The 17,682-nt window shown below is 35.9% G+C and overlaps 1 protein-coding gene across 2 annotated transcripts in view; it reads right to left on the bottom strand.

Annotated features, from left to right (window-relative positions):
- Positions 1-17,682, bottom strand: part of EXOC2 (exocyst complex component 2) — a 133,687-nt gene that overhangs the window by 24,150 nt on the left and 91,855 nt on the right. For both annotated transcript variants that reach the window (XM_055798805.1, XM_055798807.1), the window contains exons 22-23: positions 17,516-17,632; positions 13,863-14,004 (exon numbers count right to left, since the gene is read on the bottom strand). In XM_055798805.1, the coding sequence (XP_055654780.1) occupies positions 13,863-14,004; positions 17,516-17,632 (259 nt within the window). The remainder of the gene's footprint in view (positions 1-13,862; positions 14,005-17,515; positions 17,633-17,682) is intronic.

Genomic DNA, 17,682 nt, shown 5'->3' with positions numbered 1-17,682 from the left:
TTGAATCCAAAAATCTCAAGCAATATTTCCTTTCACTAACACAAACCAAGCATAGCATGCAGGAATATTCATTTCTTTCTTTCAAACACATCATTTTTTAAGGCACCCTGAAGGTGTTCTTTCATGATTTTATAAAACCTAAAATTACTAAAACCTTTCAAAACACAGACTCACTCAGGAAACTGTGTGTTCTTCTCATAATTCCTGAAGTCACTGGTACTGTAATAATAGCCTGTCATATGCAAAATGACAGCAATTTCATAAATGAAGAATGGGCTTAGAGATATACTATGTTTATGAATTTACTTCAGTTGTCACTCAAATATTATTATTATAAGAAATGAGAAAACTGAAGCCAACCGATCCAAAAGAGACCAATTTCAAAAAGAAAGTATTTGGAACAATACAGACACTAATAATTTTAGTGTCCAGGTATGTCCTGCATCTGCCTAACCTTTAAGCTACAGAGAAAACATACCTTAGTCACCAGTGACACACGTCCTGTGTTTATTACAGCAACATCAGACAGATATACTTTTTAAAAGTTTGGGTTTTGGTTTTTAGTTTGTGGTGTTTGCCTTTTTTTTTTTTTTTTTTTAAAGTAAGAAACTTTAAAAGTGGTGCTTTGAGCAAAAAGATTACTAGCAGCAATAAGATACACAATTTTCCTGACTTTTACAGTATAGTTTTGTTAGTACAATTAATGATTTATTTTTTTTTAAAGTTGCTATTGAATCATTTCAGAAGTGCAATGGTAACACGCAGACGGCACAGATATAATATAAAAGCCGCAATTCTTTTGGAACCTGATTCTACAAAGGTCTGTGAATGTTCTTAACTCAAACAATTCAAGCAGTCAGCCACCACACTGAAAGAAACCACAGGACTGGGTGTTAATATTTTTACATACTTTCTTCCGAATTGCTTTGTGTACCATTTGTGGATACATGGAATTTTTATTTGTCCTTAGTAACTAAATTCAGCAAATTGGCAAACAAATCAAAGCCAGGGTATTAGCTTACAAGCAAACACTAATAGGTAGCAGTGTTCTGGAGGCATGGCGGTAGTATCGAGTCACGGGAAAGATGTGAGCGGAGAAAGGGACCTTGGTTACAGAGGCAGTGAATTCCTTGGAAGACACAGTGCAAGGTCACGCTTTGCTCCTTTTCACCAAATTCTCAAATTTGAGTTCGATGGTAAAATCTAGTTGTTTGGGGTTTGCTCCCCACCCTCCCCCCCGGTAACTTACAATGACTTTGAAGAGGGAGTCATAATTTTGACTTTCAGCCAGCCCTTACTTCTACCAATGTAAGTATTTAAAACTGCACCACGTACTGCAGTCCAATGTACGTAGATCAGCAAATCAGTAATAATTACACACAAGAGTATACCTTAAATTTTTGGCAAAAAATGCCATAAACTGGATTTCACATAGAATTTTATTTGTTTAAATAACTAGTGAGTTGGAACCAGACCACATCAGCTTGTAGAGATGTTACTGCAGTAAAAAAAACACAAGCACAAATACCCTCAACCCCCAACAACTGAACCAAAACAAAAAGCTCCCACCTTACTGCCCTCTACTCTGCTAGGAAAAAGGAAAAAAAAAATATAAAAATTGTTGTGAAGCACAGTATAGAATACGTGTAAGAAAAACTTCATCACAAATTGTTGTGAAGCACAATATTCAGTGAGACTGCATATCTATCCTATCTATTAGACTGAAGGTGAGAACTTGCACTGGCTTCCAGTGTTACTATTTCATTGTTTTTCACTTCCAAGTTTCACTGAATCCCAACAGCATTTTGAAAAGGGCATGGATTTGAAATGAAGAATGTCTTTGCATGACCTGAACAATAGATCCTTAAAAATTGTTCAAGTCCAAAATTAACATTTGGAAGCTATCTGGACTCAGGAGTGACCCACAACAACTGGAAAGCTTAAGATTTTTCACAGTTCAAAGTAAAGGCTTTTAATAATTTTGAATTACTTCAACCGCTGAACAAGTCCAACACTATAATTTCATCCACACATCAATAAAGTTTAAGTGTTTCATTAAATTTAAATTGCTATTCGTCATGTAAAGAAATTTTAAGCTAATGAAAAGCTTTTTATTACAATGGATCTGCTGTACTGTTAGCAGCCTATCATATTTTCCCACTTAAAAAGCAAAGAGTTCAAGGGCCTGATAACTTGGCTACAGAGAGAACACGCTCCAGGCTGAATTTTGTACAGAAATCTTGTATAGAAAGCTTAGACTTCTTCTTACACTAGAATTTTCAACTTAAACACATGCACACACCCCTGGAGAGAAAGATGCTGAAGCAACGAGCAGACAGCTATTTTCCCATTCTGCTAGTTCAGCAGCTGTCCAGTGGCAAGGTACATCTTGGAGCCTGTATTTTCAACAGTGTTTTAAAAATGTTAATAACTACAGCATCCCTAACTACTGCACACATTCAAGGATTAGAAAATAATTGTTTTTATCACTCCTCTTTTATCTTGCATTCAGCATTGTTTATGCTTGACCATAAACCCCCTATGCAACACTTCAAACCATAACCAAGACTGTGAACTGACCAGTGGGTTTACCAAGGGCATCAAGGCTTTTGGACCTCCCCTGCTGAGTTCTGAGAGAAACCCCAGGTATTTTAAGATGATTTTCTGCATCTGCAAAGGTAGTACAGGAGGTACTGCAACACTCTGTTTTGTATAGCCCTTGAAGAATCCCCACCACGAGACACTAAGCACCTTTATCAGGAGAAAACACACACTGTTATGGATTGTTTCTAACTAGTACCTAATACTTCAAGGCTAACAAGACAAAACCGCTCTCTAAGCACAAGTGTGAACTGTAGGAACCCCACAGGCAGTGCCCTGCACTGACAAATCCCACAATTTTGATACAGCTGCGTTTATTTACACCAATGGCAAAGTTTAAACTTGGGACTTCCCATTTAAATATCACACACAAAACTCTGATCCTTCATAATTTGAGCTGGAGGACTATGACTTAGCTACAAACAGCAGCAAGCCTCTACTAAAGATCAACCATTACCCTTAAATGAGAGCCACAGTCACCTATGAGTCGGTAACACCACCACGCTAAAGTTTCCCAAATATTAATCATGATCTGTAAATGCTTCTTGACCTCACAGGTCACTGTCTTCTGAAAGTGGCTCCCAGGCACACTGTCTTCTGAAACTGTGACTATGATCTCAGCGTGATCTAAAAAACTCTTCCCCAGTTTAAAGTTCCACAGTTTCTACAGAGTATCAGTTTGCCTTGAACCCAACTTTTAAAATGGATGCCTTGATTTCCACAGGATCTTCTCCGCAGTGCTGAGAACCTCAGAACAGGACATGTAATTGTATGCATTAGCCAGTACAATACGAAGAACGCAACATTTCCAAGAGAGTAAATGCATTTAAGTACAAAGTAAAGATAACCCAGAGAACACACTTAATCTCTCATCAGATAAATACTATACAGTCAAAAACTAGTTCTGTCAATAGAGAAGGCCAAGACCCATATGCTAATTGAGAACCACGCAACAGCAGTGTAAGCAGGAATGCCTTTGGAGTCTGGCTAGAGACTGCCAAAGGGACTTTAAAACAGGTCTGGGTACAAGAAGAGAGCAGTCCCAAGGCATTTTAGCAGCAAACACTACCCAATTGGATACAACGTGAAAAACAGCAAAGCACTTACAGTGAGCACACCTGTGGAAATAAGTCTTTGTAGGAAGAGAATAAGCCTAAGTTAAAAAGCCTAAGGAGTCCTGGACAGACCTGATACCACAGTTTGGGACTACAGGTACTTTTACTTGTCATGTGACTTCCTTTCCTCACTCCACTTTTTTCACTACATCTCAGTTTGCTAAAGATTGCTTTGAAACTATCTTGAGCATTACCAGGATGAAAAAATTAATAAATATCTAGTTTCTAAGGGTAACGTTTAAAGGAAAAGTCTAACATTGAGCCCACTCAATCACAACCAAGGTCTTAATTTTTTTTTTTTTTTTTGCTTATAATCATACTAATAATCAAATAAAAATAAATAATAGTAATAGTGACTATTGACTTGGGATTTTTAAGCTTTTGGCATTTTCTACTATGACATTATCATACCTCACCTCCCTGGTCTTCAGTTCTGGTTCCCAATCCCACCTGAAGTACCACGGAGCTCTTCCTCTCCCACACTTCCATCCATTAAATCCTACTCACTTACCCAACCTGCAAACCCAGCCTGCCAGTGCTCCAAAACTGTTTCCTGCCCCGTTCAGGTAACACTGTAGCACCCACAGCAATCAGTAAACCAAACAGTAAATACTAAGATGGCATTTGTGCCTATCAAATGCAAAGTAAACATGTAGGCATTCACTATGACAGTATGTTAGACCATTGAGTTTGTTCTGCTGATGACATGATTTATTTACTACTTAAGTTTTATTGAAGGGTTTGGAGCAGTACAAAACTTGTTTGGCTATCCCCTTCTTCATGCATGTAATAAGGCGTGCTGGAAGAGGAAAAAAGTGATGCTTGCCCTTTCTCCTTTCTACATTACCATTGATTCCAAGCCCCGATTAATTTTCTGCTTTGAGCAATGCAGAGATCAGATTCCATTATCAAATACAGTAATAAAAATAATAAATAATACTAAAATATCTTCTGAGTGTTTCTCAAAGAGTGTGTCTGAAGGTCTAAAAGAATATTTAGGTTTCCTTGTAACAACAACAAAAGTAAAAAAAAAAGTTTGTGGATATTAGCATATGTCCACCCAGAGATGGACTGCAAACTAACACTGCATGAACTAGAAAATAATGAACTGATGACAAGTTTCTAGGTTAAGATCAAATGAGTCTTTGAAATGCCAAAGAGGAGACCAGTACAGCACAACTTCCTACAATGGGCTAGACAGCAAAAGAGACTTCTGAGTTGTCAGACATTACTGATAAGTAAATCCTCTGGAGTTGCAATAATTACAATCTCATTTGGGTATTAGAAGTCACTCTAATACAGTCAGTTAGAAAGGATACATGAGCAGACACAATTCTCAAGCTACAAGACCAGGGTACAATCTGACCAAGGAATCACTGCAAGACTTCTTTTTATAGATACAACGCTTTTGTACTCATGCTCTTCCCATCCCTTAAGCAGTATAAACGTAGCCTGTCTTACGTCTTCAAAATTCTCAGATGATAATTTTTTTCCCCTCTATTGTGTTATTGTATTGTAATGTATTACAATATATTCCCTATATTGTATTATATATTGTATCCCTTTTAAAAATACACCCTGCTTTAAATAGGCAATTTACAAATTTGCTGATCACTTAATTTTGCAGTTTGAGAAGAATGTAGCTTTTCCAACTTTTAATGAAAAATGAGAATGAAGATAAAATGTTTTTGGAGCTTGATAGTCTTTAGCAAAGCATACACAGAAATGCCACAAGGCATTACAGGAAGGGGTTTAACACGTAAAGCAAAAGAGAAGCTGAGAGATATATATCTGTATCTCCACACTATCCACACTAGATGACAGTCCAGTAAACAACTACTGGTAGGCTTAATAGCAGAAAACACTATACAGCACAACTGTGAGTAAAGGCAGACATGCAAACTAGGGGGGAGCATAAGAAATAAAATAGTGAAGTTGCAGATGAACTTCTATTGCATACTTGCACATGTGAAGCCTAGAGTCTGCTGAGACCAGCCAACAAGAAATCCAATTCAAAACCAGCAGCAAAAAAATCTTGCATGCAAGAAGTATGCAGAAGCACAAGAAGCACCTAATAAAGTCTATGTGCAAGTGCAACTCAGTATGTGCCAGGCAGGGACCAGAAAATGTAATATCTCTCCAGGACAGTTTCTACTGGGATTTCTGGAATAGCCAGAAGTTAAAGATAACCTGTCAGCAGAAACTACAGAAAGCTGGAGAAACAGCTCCTTCATCTGTTCTCATCTTTTGGAACCGTTTCCAAGCACAGAGAAGGTACAATGTCCATTCCATTTCACCAGCTAGAATGACTCTTAATATTTATAATTCAGACACCAATGTAATAAGTTACAGAAATCTAACTGTTGTCAGAAGTGAGAAATATAATGAAACCTGAATGTCTGAAAGTGAAATTTAAGAAAAGTCTGAGGTTAATTTTAAGTTACACAAATGAAGGTATTTTAAAACATGCAGAGAAATTTGTGCTTGTATTTCAAGTGGCAAAATAATGGTTTTGACAAAATTAATTAAAGGCTACCTGACTTTGAAATTTTAGTACATGATTCTACTCTGTGAAGGATTATGTGTGGTAAACCAAATGCAGTCATACAACACATGGATTGTTATACTCGCTGGCTGAACAGGTCCTTTAAGGATGCTGAATTCAACTCATCATAATAAAAATTCCACTGTTGATACAAAATATAGTTAATATTTCCCTACCAGGATGAATGACAAAAAATCAATTTATTAATGTATGTTGCAAATGCCATTTGTTTAAATGAAAAATAGCCTATTTTAACTGGAATACTTAAAAGAGTACTGTGTATAAGAACGTGCTGGTGTTCCGAACAGTTTCTCCACAAAGGTACAACGCACCAGCACCGATACACAGTTGTTTCTGCAAGTGCTGCTTTCCTTCTATGCAGCTCTGTGTTTATGTGGTCTCTTTTTTGTTTTTTGGTTTTTTCCCCCCCTCCCCCTGCCATTCCTAGATCAGCTTGCTGCAGCTCAGTTCTTCCAGGATGCAAGAAAAGAGACCCAGCTATACTTTATACCAACGTCCCAGAAGACCGGCTGGAAGCAGCAGGGGGAAGAAATTACTTTGTTTCTTCAATTCCTACCCGTTAAAGATACGTTCCCTTTTCAGTAGCTAAAGTTGGCTGAGCCCCCTTGTGCACTCTAAACTCCAACTTGAGAAACACTGCAGGAAAATTAAATACAATGCAAGAATGTGCAGGCTGTAAGACACGTAAGGCTTAAGCCTGTACCTTTCTCCTACTCCAGTAGCTAGACAATAATAACTAGCTAGTGGAATATGTCTGCGACTGTCACAAACAGTTAAACAACTGGCATTTTGTAACAAAAAAAGCACAGTTGAGAAGTCCTTTAGCAACTTTATTTGCCAATGCAAAAACGCATTTTTTCTCCCCACTTAATATTACGGCATTTATTTTTTATATGCAATAGAACTGCAAAATCATAATTTCCTGCATCAAAATAGCAGAATTTGGCCTTACTAAAAGCATAAAATGACAGAAAATTCCTAAACATGGGACATCATCCATAGATTGAGATCTGTTGGAGTTCAAAATCCCCTACATCTAGGGTAATTCTGAAGCGTTAGATGAAATCTAAAGGGTTACAGATATTTCAAACCAAACTGTTTTGCACATTTCAGTCAAAAAGTAATTGCCTATTTCTAAAAAGAAAAAAATATTCTACTATATCCAAATGTTTTTAAGATGTAAATGCACTTGTCATCTTCCATGTAAGCAGGGTGCTGGTGCCCCAAATTAAACAAAAGAAGAAAAGTTAGGGTTGACAAGTATGTCGCTGTGCAACTACAAATTAAATATGCCTTTTGATATTTCATTTTTAACTGTTGAGTACCTTTTCATCAGGCTATTGCCATTAGAAGTTTTGTATTACATTTTTAAAATAGACAATCAACAGATAAGAGATGTGACAAGTATATAAAATCTGATTTAGCAGATTTGACGCACTTAATCTTTTACTGTAAGAGTGGCATTTGATATATTTGAAATGTTTCAGACAATGCTCCCTAAACATGCCAAATAAGAATAAATGCAGATTTAACCGTACTATATTCAATTTATGCCAAGTACAGAATGAATATCTGAAAAACAATCAACTTTCAGTTGAAAGTGCAAAATCACCTGAAACGTTCAATGCATGTGAAATTTTAAATACTATGAAAAAAACCCCAAACAACCCACCAATCATCCAATATCTGACTCCACCAGTGAAACACAGAAGATGCATATTGTAAAAAGGTTTTTAGACTAGCCTCTGCAACTCCATATGCTGTGAACTTCGAGTAAATGGCTAGACTGCAAAGCAGCCAGCTTTTCAAATTAATTAATGAAGAGAGCACCACCGGAATTCCTCAGAAAAATAAATGAACACTCACTTTTTGTGTGGTAAACAAAGCCACACTGACAACTACTACATAAATTTGAGACTATAGTAAGAGTAATGCAACCACCTTGTTCACCCTCCAAAACACTATAGGCTTGGAATCCAGAGAAGATCACAGAGCCAATTTTGTCAGGTGACTGAGACAAAAATACATGCATTTAAAACAGAATTTTTGAAAAACAACAAAACACTCAACTACCAAACGAGAGCGATGAAAAAACAAAATGAACAAACCTTGTGTGCTGAACTAGCAGACTGACAACTATACACAAAAAAAATTCTAAAAACATACTCGGCAACTGATTAACATTATGTTTCACATTATTCCTTTCATCTCTTAATTCTGTTAATACTGTAGATTAAATTAGAACAACATTTCAAACAAGAAAAGAGAACCAAACTACATTTCATCATTGCTGCATGTTAAAATTGAAGTCTTTGCTGTAAAGACTCAGAAGTCGACACAAATTAAAGTGAAAATTTAAATGAAAGTTATTTATTAACAATAAATCTAATTAAGTTAAAAATACTGCCTTCCAACACCAGCAGTCACACCTTAGATCAAAATAAAGGGGAAAATATATAATTACATTGTGCACAAGTTCCTTCTGACATTCAGAACTTTCATATTGAAAAGAGCATGTATTTTTAAAAACTAAACAATAAAAGTTTTAGCACATAGGCTAAATTAAAATTTGCCCCATGCAAACAATTTGCCCTTCCTTAGATTTAAAACTGTAACAAAAACCATATGTATAAGTATATATCTGATAATTACAGGACAATTGCTTAAGTGAGCAAGGCATATATTCCAACTGAAACACTGTATGAAACTTTAATATTACGTTATTTTTCAAAGCTTGCTCAAAAGGCAGACTTCTTAATTTCATTCTAATTTCTTCTTCAGAACTGTTCATTTATTCTTCTATTTCCTTTCTATTTCCACAATGATTTATATGGTGCAAGGAAGTACTGTCCCCAGTACTTACAGACTGATGACTGCGAAGCAGCCAATGAAATAGATCAAGGGTTTTGGATAAGATTTTTCTGAATATTCTATACATTACAAGACCTTAAGTAGTCAAATTAAACACGAATGTTCAAACTGACAGAAGTCAAAGAAGGCATTTTAAAGATAAAGATAAAAATACTTAAGTGAGTTGTTAACATGATATAGAAAGCTCTGCAGACAGAATCCTGTCGACAGTTTTCACCCCTCCCAGATTATGCTTTATTCACTTCTCAATACCTGTAACAGCTGAGGATAGATCTTTGCCTGTAATGGCTCAACTTAATACAAAACCCAGTTTTATCTCTAAAACAGCCTCCATTTCATGAAGCAAGTCAAGTGTACCCGTATGGGGAAAAAAAATAATTAAAGATTGGATAATACCTGATTGTCTTTGTGTAGTTTTTTTTCTGTACATAATTTTTACTGACATTGAAAAGAAAGCAAATACAAAACTAGAATGGAAACCAGAAAATTCTCTTACTGCATTGGTCCATATGGCTCAAGAACAGAATTGGCAATACATACATGTAACTTCTGTACAGTAGATTTATACAGATTCGAGTAATTTGGCTGATGTTGTAGGCCTTGACTTTTGTAACCTTGATTCTAAAAAAGAAACAACATTGATGGCATTGGCAAGGCAAAACATTTAGGCCATTGTTGTGTATTTCAGTGGTACTGCCTTTATATAACATGTAGCATTGCCTGTAATGTTACTATAAGCATATAGGCATACATACGTAATTTCTGTCAGCTTTGCAAGGAAAGTGATCAGTAACGTTAATAGGCTTTCATCCCTAGAGGACAGAAGTGCAAGATTGAGGGGACTTCTTCAATTACACTGCAGCTTTCGGTAAGCTCACTGATCTAGTGAGTATCAGACCTCTCTGCCCCTTTACTTGCACTTCAAGTCTGTCTTTTTATATAATCCCTTGCAATTCATTCCATGTTAATTCTATTTCTAATTCCTACTCTAATTTATGTTTCTGTCTTGCTCATCCAGTCCTGGTTTCCTACTTTGTTCCACCTTCATTCCTTGCTTGATACCAGTCTTCACAACACAAGGTTTTAATTCCAGTCTGCTCCCTCCCTTGCAGTTACCTTATGTTCTACCAGCATTGGTATCCTCCCCATGAACAATCCCACCTACCCCATCTTCCTGATAGCCCAGATAAGGCGTTTTCTGCATTTATTCAGGCTTCCAGCTTCTTCATTCTGCTCGGTAACAGCAGGGGGAGCATCAAGAAAGGAATACTTGCTAGTGCTTGGCCAGTACAATTGTTGAAAATCTCAAAGCTCTGGGCTGCACTAGCAACACGGGAAATTCATCATCAGAAAATTCTTAACGTTATCCCTAACCAATTCTCGAGTATTTTCACACTCACATTTTTCCAAAATGTGCTTTGTAAAAGATACATCCGTGGCATCAAGATGCCCCAACTCTGGTAAAATTTTCAATTGCCAGTTGGAACATTTGAAAGTTTCAAACTGCATCAGGGAAATTATTTGCCTTTACCTTATTTTTTAAACATGGGAAAATTAATGTCTTTGCCCTCTTCTTTCCTTGCAAAAGCCCCACTGTTCTTGTATGAATTTGCTTTTTTACTACAACTAGTACTATTTGAAAGCTAATGCAGAAACACCATATAAAAAAGGCAGGCCAAACTACTACGTCTTGGCTATCAGGCACAGTTGTATCCACTATGGAACACAGAGTAACATTATTTATACAACACTACACATCACTGACAGTACCACTCAGGAAAACAACAGAGGCCTAAATGTTTTGCCTTGCCAACACCATCAACTGTTTTCTTTTTTAAAATTAAGGCTACAAAAGTCAAGATCTAAACCAGGCAAATGACTCAAATCAGAGCTTTAAATGTTGCATTCCAAGATAAGTGAAAAACAGATAATACCTTCTACTATACAAGTCATTTTTTTTCCCCCTCAACAAATCAATGACTATCTTTAACAAATGTATGTGACCTGTGTTTTTGACTCAGCGTGACCCACTCCCAGTCATGTGTATGCTGTTTTAGTTTAATACAGTAGATACTTTTCAGGTTGTACTTCGAGAGAAACTGTTAAGTACAGCTTTGTTTGTTCTGGGTTTTTCTAAAAGGAAAATGAAAAAACAGTATGTCTACAGCAGTACTAACTGCATCTTTTAGATTACGTTGTGTATATTTCCTCAGCTATAATCTTGTTATACAATGTTGTTTGTGAAAACTAGTTTATTGGGAAAAATAAATTTTATGCCTGCTGGGCGATTATATTTTATTATTATTATTTTTTTGATTGAATACTGGAAAAAGTGAGATTCTCATACGTCCCATGAAGACGTGGGGGCTTTTCCCCGCCCAGTCCTTTTCAATAATGAATTTCATCTACCTCCTCCAAGAGGGAGGCTTTACCAGTCACCTACTAATTTTATCTTCAGAGCATCAAATATTTTCAGGGTCAACTAACCACTGCTATAACCAGACAAACTGAAGGTACTCAAAAGTTACTCTTTGTCCTGGTTTTGGTTGGGACTGTTTATTTTCTTCCTAGTAGCTGGTATAGTACTGCATTTTGGATTTAACATGAGAACAATGTTGATAACACACTGATGTTTTAGTTGTTGCTGAGCAGTGCTTACAGTAAGTTGAGGGCTTTTCAGCTTCCCATGCTGCCCTGCCAGTGTGGAGGCTGGTGGGGGCACAAGAAACTGGGAGGGGACACAGCCAGGACAGCTGACCCCAACTGGTCAAAGGGATATTCTACACCATAAGATGTCATGCTCAGCATATAAACTAGGTGGAAAGCTGGCTGGGTGAGCTGCTGCTCAGGAACAGGTTGGCCATCAGTTGGTCAGTGGTGAGCAATTGTTTTTCATTTGCATTACTTATTTTATTTCTGTCTCTTTTATTATTTTCCTTTTCATTACAACTTATTATTGTAATTATTTTAATTATCAAACTCTTACCTCAACCCACGAGTTTTCTCACTTTTATCCTTCCAATTCTCTCCCCCATCCCACCAGGAGAGTGGCAGGTGGTGAGAGTGAGCAAGTGGTTGTGTGATGCTTAATTGCCAGCTGGGGTTAAACCACAACACTTTTTATACCAATAGCCAGCAAGGTACATTTGACAGAATTTATCCATCAGAAAGATTATTCATCAAGGTGGAGAAGCACTGAAGAGGTGACTATATGTTCCTTCTTAACATGTCTAGCTTGAGGATTAACAAAGAACACCCCAAATGAAACAAAACCAAACAACTTTTTTATTACTTCAAATTGCACCTCTTAGCCAACACTATAATTATGTAAGCCTGAAGAAGAGCCTCTAATATCCACCACATTAATTTTGACTTTTTCCAAGTTGCAGAAAAAGTACACAAGACCAGCAATAAACTGGACAACAAGCAGGCTAAGGCATACCTCTAATAAAAATTCAATATTCCCTTTAAATGCAAAAAATACTACGGAATAATCCTAAAGGCAATGTAGGTCTAGTAAGTAGATTCCAATTCACTAGATCAAGAAATGAGCATATAAAAAGCTGATACAACTTCTTCCTCTTTGTATTTGTTAGCTGGTGGGAATGTAAACACGCCAAGCAAAACCATACTTCAAACATGATGAGAAGTTATATATTATTCAGATACAAATTTAAATGTGCAAGATTAAAATCTAAGTTGTTTCCGCTATAAACTGTATTAGAGCATATATTCTGAGCACAAAAGTAATAACAAGAAATAGAAGAGACGCTTTTCTCAAGGGTAATAAACTCTTAAGATCTTTCTGTTTTTAAGGCCCAGGGAGCCAGCACTGCAGCTCCTGATTCACAGATCACAAACTTGCTTCTTGTAATTACCCCCACCAAATTTTGAAGTACCACAAAATTTCTAAGCTTGCCATATACAACTCTATGAAACAAACAAACAAAACAAGTACAAATTCTCCTGTCAATCATTGATTTGTCAAAAATTAATATAATATCATCTTCAAAATGCCATGTACTGTATTACTGCAATTAATTTCTACTTGGTATTAACCAGGCATTCATGTGATAAGTGATTTAGATTTATTAGTTTTAGATCTGACAAATTAGATGTTCAACGGACATAAATGTTAAGATGTGCACAGTATTCACTACTTAAAGGCAGACTCAGTTATTGTATGCTTCCTTAAAACAGAGGCTCTTAAAGCACCTAAATAATGACTAACATCTCAGACATTATAAATACCTCGAAACTGCCCTTTTTTTGCGGTTTAACATTCGTTGCTGAACTACTGTTATAGTCTGCATTTTCTCATAATTTTATCTTTTCAGAACTGTAATTACATCCATTACAAAAGTAGCCAGATTCTCCGGAAAAAGTCCCAAACAATCTCAATGAATTTCATACAAAAACAGCAAAAGATGTCTTTTATAATTCTTTCTATTATGTTTAAGCAATGAAGCAAAATAATCACAAAAAACAAGTATTAAAGAGATTATCAATGATAAAAGCTGCTTTAATCATTTGGGGGCATTTGGAAAATTATTTAGGAATTAAGTAAAGTCTGTGAGAAAGAACTTATAATAAGAACTTGTCAAAAGTTAAACACTCAGACCAGAAAAAAGTTTTTAATTGTACAGTATATTTTAGCTCCTATCAATCACTGTTAAAATAACTTCAGAGTTTAATAAGCAGATATTTACCTGCTGGAACAAGACAATCTTTCCAATCAAAATATCCTGCATAAATGCCAGGTTCCAATGACCCAACTATCGGATCTGCCTTGAATTCAATGTACATTTCAAACAGTCTTTGATCCAGCTCTTTCAAGGATTCCATACTAACCTGAAGAACAAAACAAACAAAAAAAAAAAAGGAAGAAAAAGAACATAACAAACAGTCATTAGCTACAAGAATTGAATCACATACCCCCCCAAAATTATCTCATGCCTTCTTTAACTTTCAGTAAAGAGTAGCAATTCAGTTCATAACTACTTATATAAAAAACTAGGAACTTCCATATTACCTGTGCATCCTACTCAGTATAATTTTTTTTTTTCTGATTGTGCTCAGCAACAGACATTTTGGGGAAAAGTCCAGGGAATGCCAAAGCAGGCAGATCACTTCACAGTTATCTAATGGCATGATTTTTTTTTTCCAGTGCATGTCAGGAGGTCTTGTAAGGTAAAACAACTGAACATTGTCAATGCTTTAAAATATGCCCATAATAATTTCCATCCTGAAACATTAAGATTCTCATATAATACTTAACATCTACCAATTGTAATATTACAATTTCTCACTATCTGCTCTATATTTGAAAAATACACAGATTTATTTAGGAGTCTCTGCCTTCTGAAACTGTACACATGCACTTCTCCACCCTACTTCAAGGCACTTCTGTACAACAATAAGCTGCAGCTCACCAACATCTGCAGAATTTTTCTCTTTAACAGCTCTCTATGCAATTTTCAGTAATTCACACAACTTAACCACACTGAAAACTAAAGGGATATGCCCAGTTTGTTCATTGTATCTGAACAACTATGTTTGATACAAGACCTTTTAATAAACGTATGTACCCCCTGTATATCGTAAAACGTGAAAGTAGAAAGTCAGTATCTTAGGATAGTGATGGATGCCAAATGCAAATAAAATACGCTGAGAAACATCACGTTACTTCTACTTAAATGTATTTATGTTTAGGAGTAAAAGCTTAAGAAATAGCAAAGCAAATTTTAAATTTGTCACAAGAGGACCTATATTCCAAAGATAGGATTTTCATGAGGCCCTGAGAATTTGGTCCCAGGAGATGATGAAGGCTATTTTTTTCTTCATCCTTCCCTTCTACCTGACAGCCCGTTGACATTCAAGGCTTGAAAAAGAACACCACACCAAAAAATGTACAGAATTCTCACTTCTTCCCTGCCTTACACGGGATCACAGAAACGTAAACCCAGAATGGGTTTCAAGACATTTTTCACTTCAATTTCTTATGATTAGGGAGAATAACTATCCTTAGATCATTCCTATTTAGGAAAAATAAGGTACTACTACTAGGAAAAACAAAGTACAAGATCCAGCGGGAAGTCCCTGCAAACATGGACCCATTCAAAGACTCTATGAAACAACCCTCACTCTGCAGTCATTCAATACAAAAGATCATCTGTACATTCAGTACAGGTTTTTTCTTCCATGCAAGTCCTCTTCAAGCTGTTTCAAGTTCAATGCACAATTAAGATAGTGGTGGGTAACCCTGTTTTTCAGCTGGTGGAAAGATTACAGGAAAGAACAATTCATCTGAATGCTATTGTGAGCCCAGGACCGGGGAGTGAGGCAGAGTAGAAATCTACAACAAGGTCCATTGTATATATCCATTTTCCTGACTCTCAGGTGGGGTAAATGCTCATAAAAATATAGAAATCTCTCATTAGTATCTTTCTGCTGTGAACTTCCCTGTAACTATAGTTTTCAATTTTTGTATTAAATCCCATTTTGAGCCTCTATCCTAGTAACCCCTCTGCTTTATCTAAGCATCAGGACTATGGAAACAATTTTATTCAGAAGCTTTATCAATAAGCTAGGATGAATGTTATGGGATACATAATTAATAAGCAGGGTTGGGGGGGGGAATTGACTGAACTGATGATAAAAAGTTGAATTAAAGAATCTCCACAGAAAAACACTTAAAAGAGTTACGTAGAAATTAAATGTAATTACTGGAGAGTACCATAAGTGTGTGCCAAGACAGCATGTGCTAAAGCAAAGTGTAAAGTTTGGCCTTTTTATGTAACTTCATATTTGGTACATTAAGAAGAAAATGGAAATAATAGCCAGCAGAATGTAAGGACATGGTTTTTTGTTACCATTTTATGATTTCTGTATTTCCAGAATATTAGGTAATAATGACGATCTCCCTGCCAACAAAGGCAACTTAAAAAAACCCCAATCAAACAACAGATAGTTTTCACCAACATACGCTACAAAATTCACTTTAAAATTAGATTTATAAAAGCTAAAAGAATTTAATAATATAGTTTTGTTTAAGTCTTCTCAGATAAAACCTAATTTTTCAAAATTTTTGTTAATTCTTTATTGCAAATTTATCTAATAAACAGTTAAATAAATTAAGAAACATAGAGAAGTTTAGGTAACAGATCAAAAAACTGAAACAATCCATCAGTGACTCTAAACCTCTGCGAGCCTCTAGCTTCCCTTCAAATTAATGAAGTGTTCAAAAATTGCCCGCTTAAAAGGAATAATTATCCAAACTCTCCCAGCTAGCATTACCGATATAACTCTCATACATGCAGTCAGTGCTTTCAAAGGGTTAACGCAGATTTGAAATTAATCTGCAACTTACTTGAATTTTGTCATTTATAAACCTACCAGACTTTTAATGGCAATACTTTGTATTTAATGGCTGTACAGAGCACTGAATACATATGTAACAGATGTCTTATTTACTTATATTGACAACACTAACCATACCTAGCTCAACTCTCAGTTGTCTCAATAGCAAAGAATGGCAATATCCAGAGTAATTTTGCATACTGTACTAACCATACAAATTATATCAAACCCACTTAAATGCTATCCAACATTACTTCAGCCACAGCAATTCAAATAACATTGAGGCAGAATAGGACTAAAGATCTACTACACAGTAGCAGCATCAGTTGGAGTGAAATATTGTACCCTGTACTGGAAGAGATAACATGTTTACTTCCAACCAACAAATGTTTCTGGAAATAAACTAACTTTATGGTCCTAAGGATTAAGTCACAACGTTTCTCATAAAAAATGATTAATCTTTACAAAAAGGCAGGAAAATGAGACAGTTACTGCCACCCACTTTGACATTTTCGTTCTCCGAAAAAAAAAAAACCCCACCAAAACACACAACACACAAAACCCAACAAAACCCAAAGCACAACAAAAACGCTGAACTAGTTTATGAACAACAGCTATCAGTAATGCAGACTGCCAGATGAAATAATTTATCAAGTATATTTCTGAGATAAGAATCTCTTTTATTTTCTGCATTAAGAAAACACAGTGACATTAAACAGTTTTACTAAGAAATCTGATAAGCTTTGCCATTGAACACACAAGTCCTAAACAAGAGGTCCTATTTTCTCTACCAGCTATTTAAGCCTTATAGGAACACATACAACCATATCATTGTTGTTGTTATTGTGTCCAACTAATGCTTGGAGTCCCACTCATTTGTAGAAAGCTCAGCCAAGAGCCCTTCTGGCCATTTGAACACTTGCACTTAATTTCCACAGGAAGTAAAATAAACAAGAATTGTTTCCTTCAAGCAATGATACTTCATTCTAGTGCTCTCACTTACTTGAGTTATTTTTTCAACACCCTGAAAGCCATGTTTCTCAAAATGTTCAGCTATATTTAGGAAGGTATGACGTTCCAGATAACGGCAGTTACTGAGTGCAATTAAAAGCCTCTGTTCCTAAAAATTTGTTTTAAGAGAAGAAAGAGCATACAGTTAGAAAAAAGAAG

This window comes from Falco peregrinus, chromosome 3, assembly GCF_023634155.1.
Source record: "Falco peregrinus isolate bFalPer1 chromosome 3, bFalPer1.pri, whole genome shotgun sequence".
Lineage (NCBI taxonomy): Eukaryota > Metazoa > Chordata > Aves > Falconiformes > Falconidae > Falco > Falco peregrinus.
This window is presented reverse-complemented; position numbering and strand designations above follow the sequence as displayed.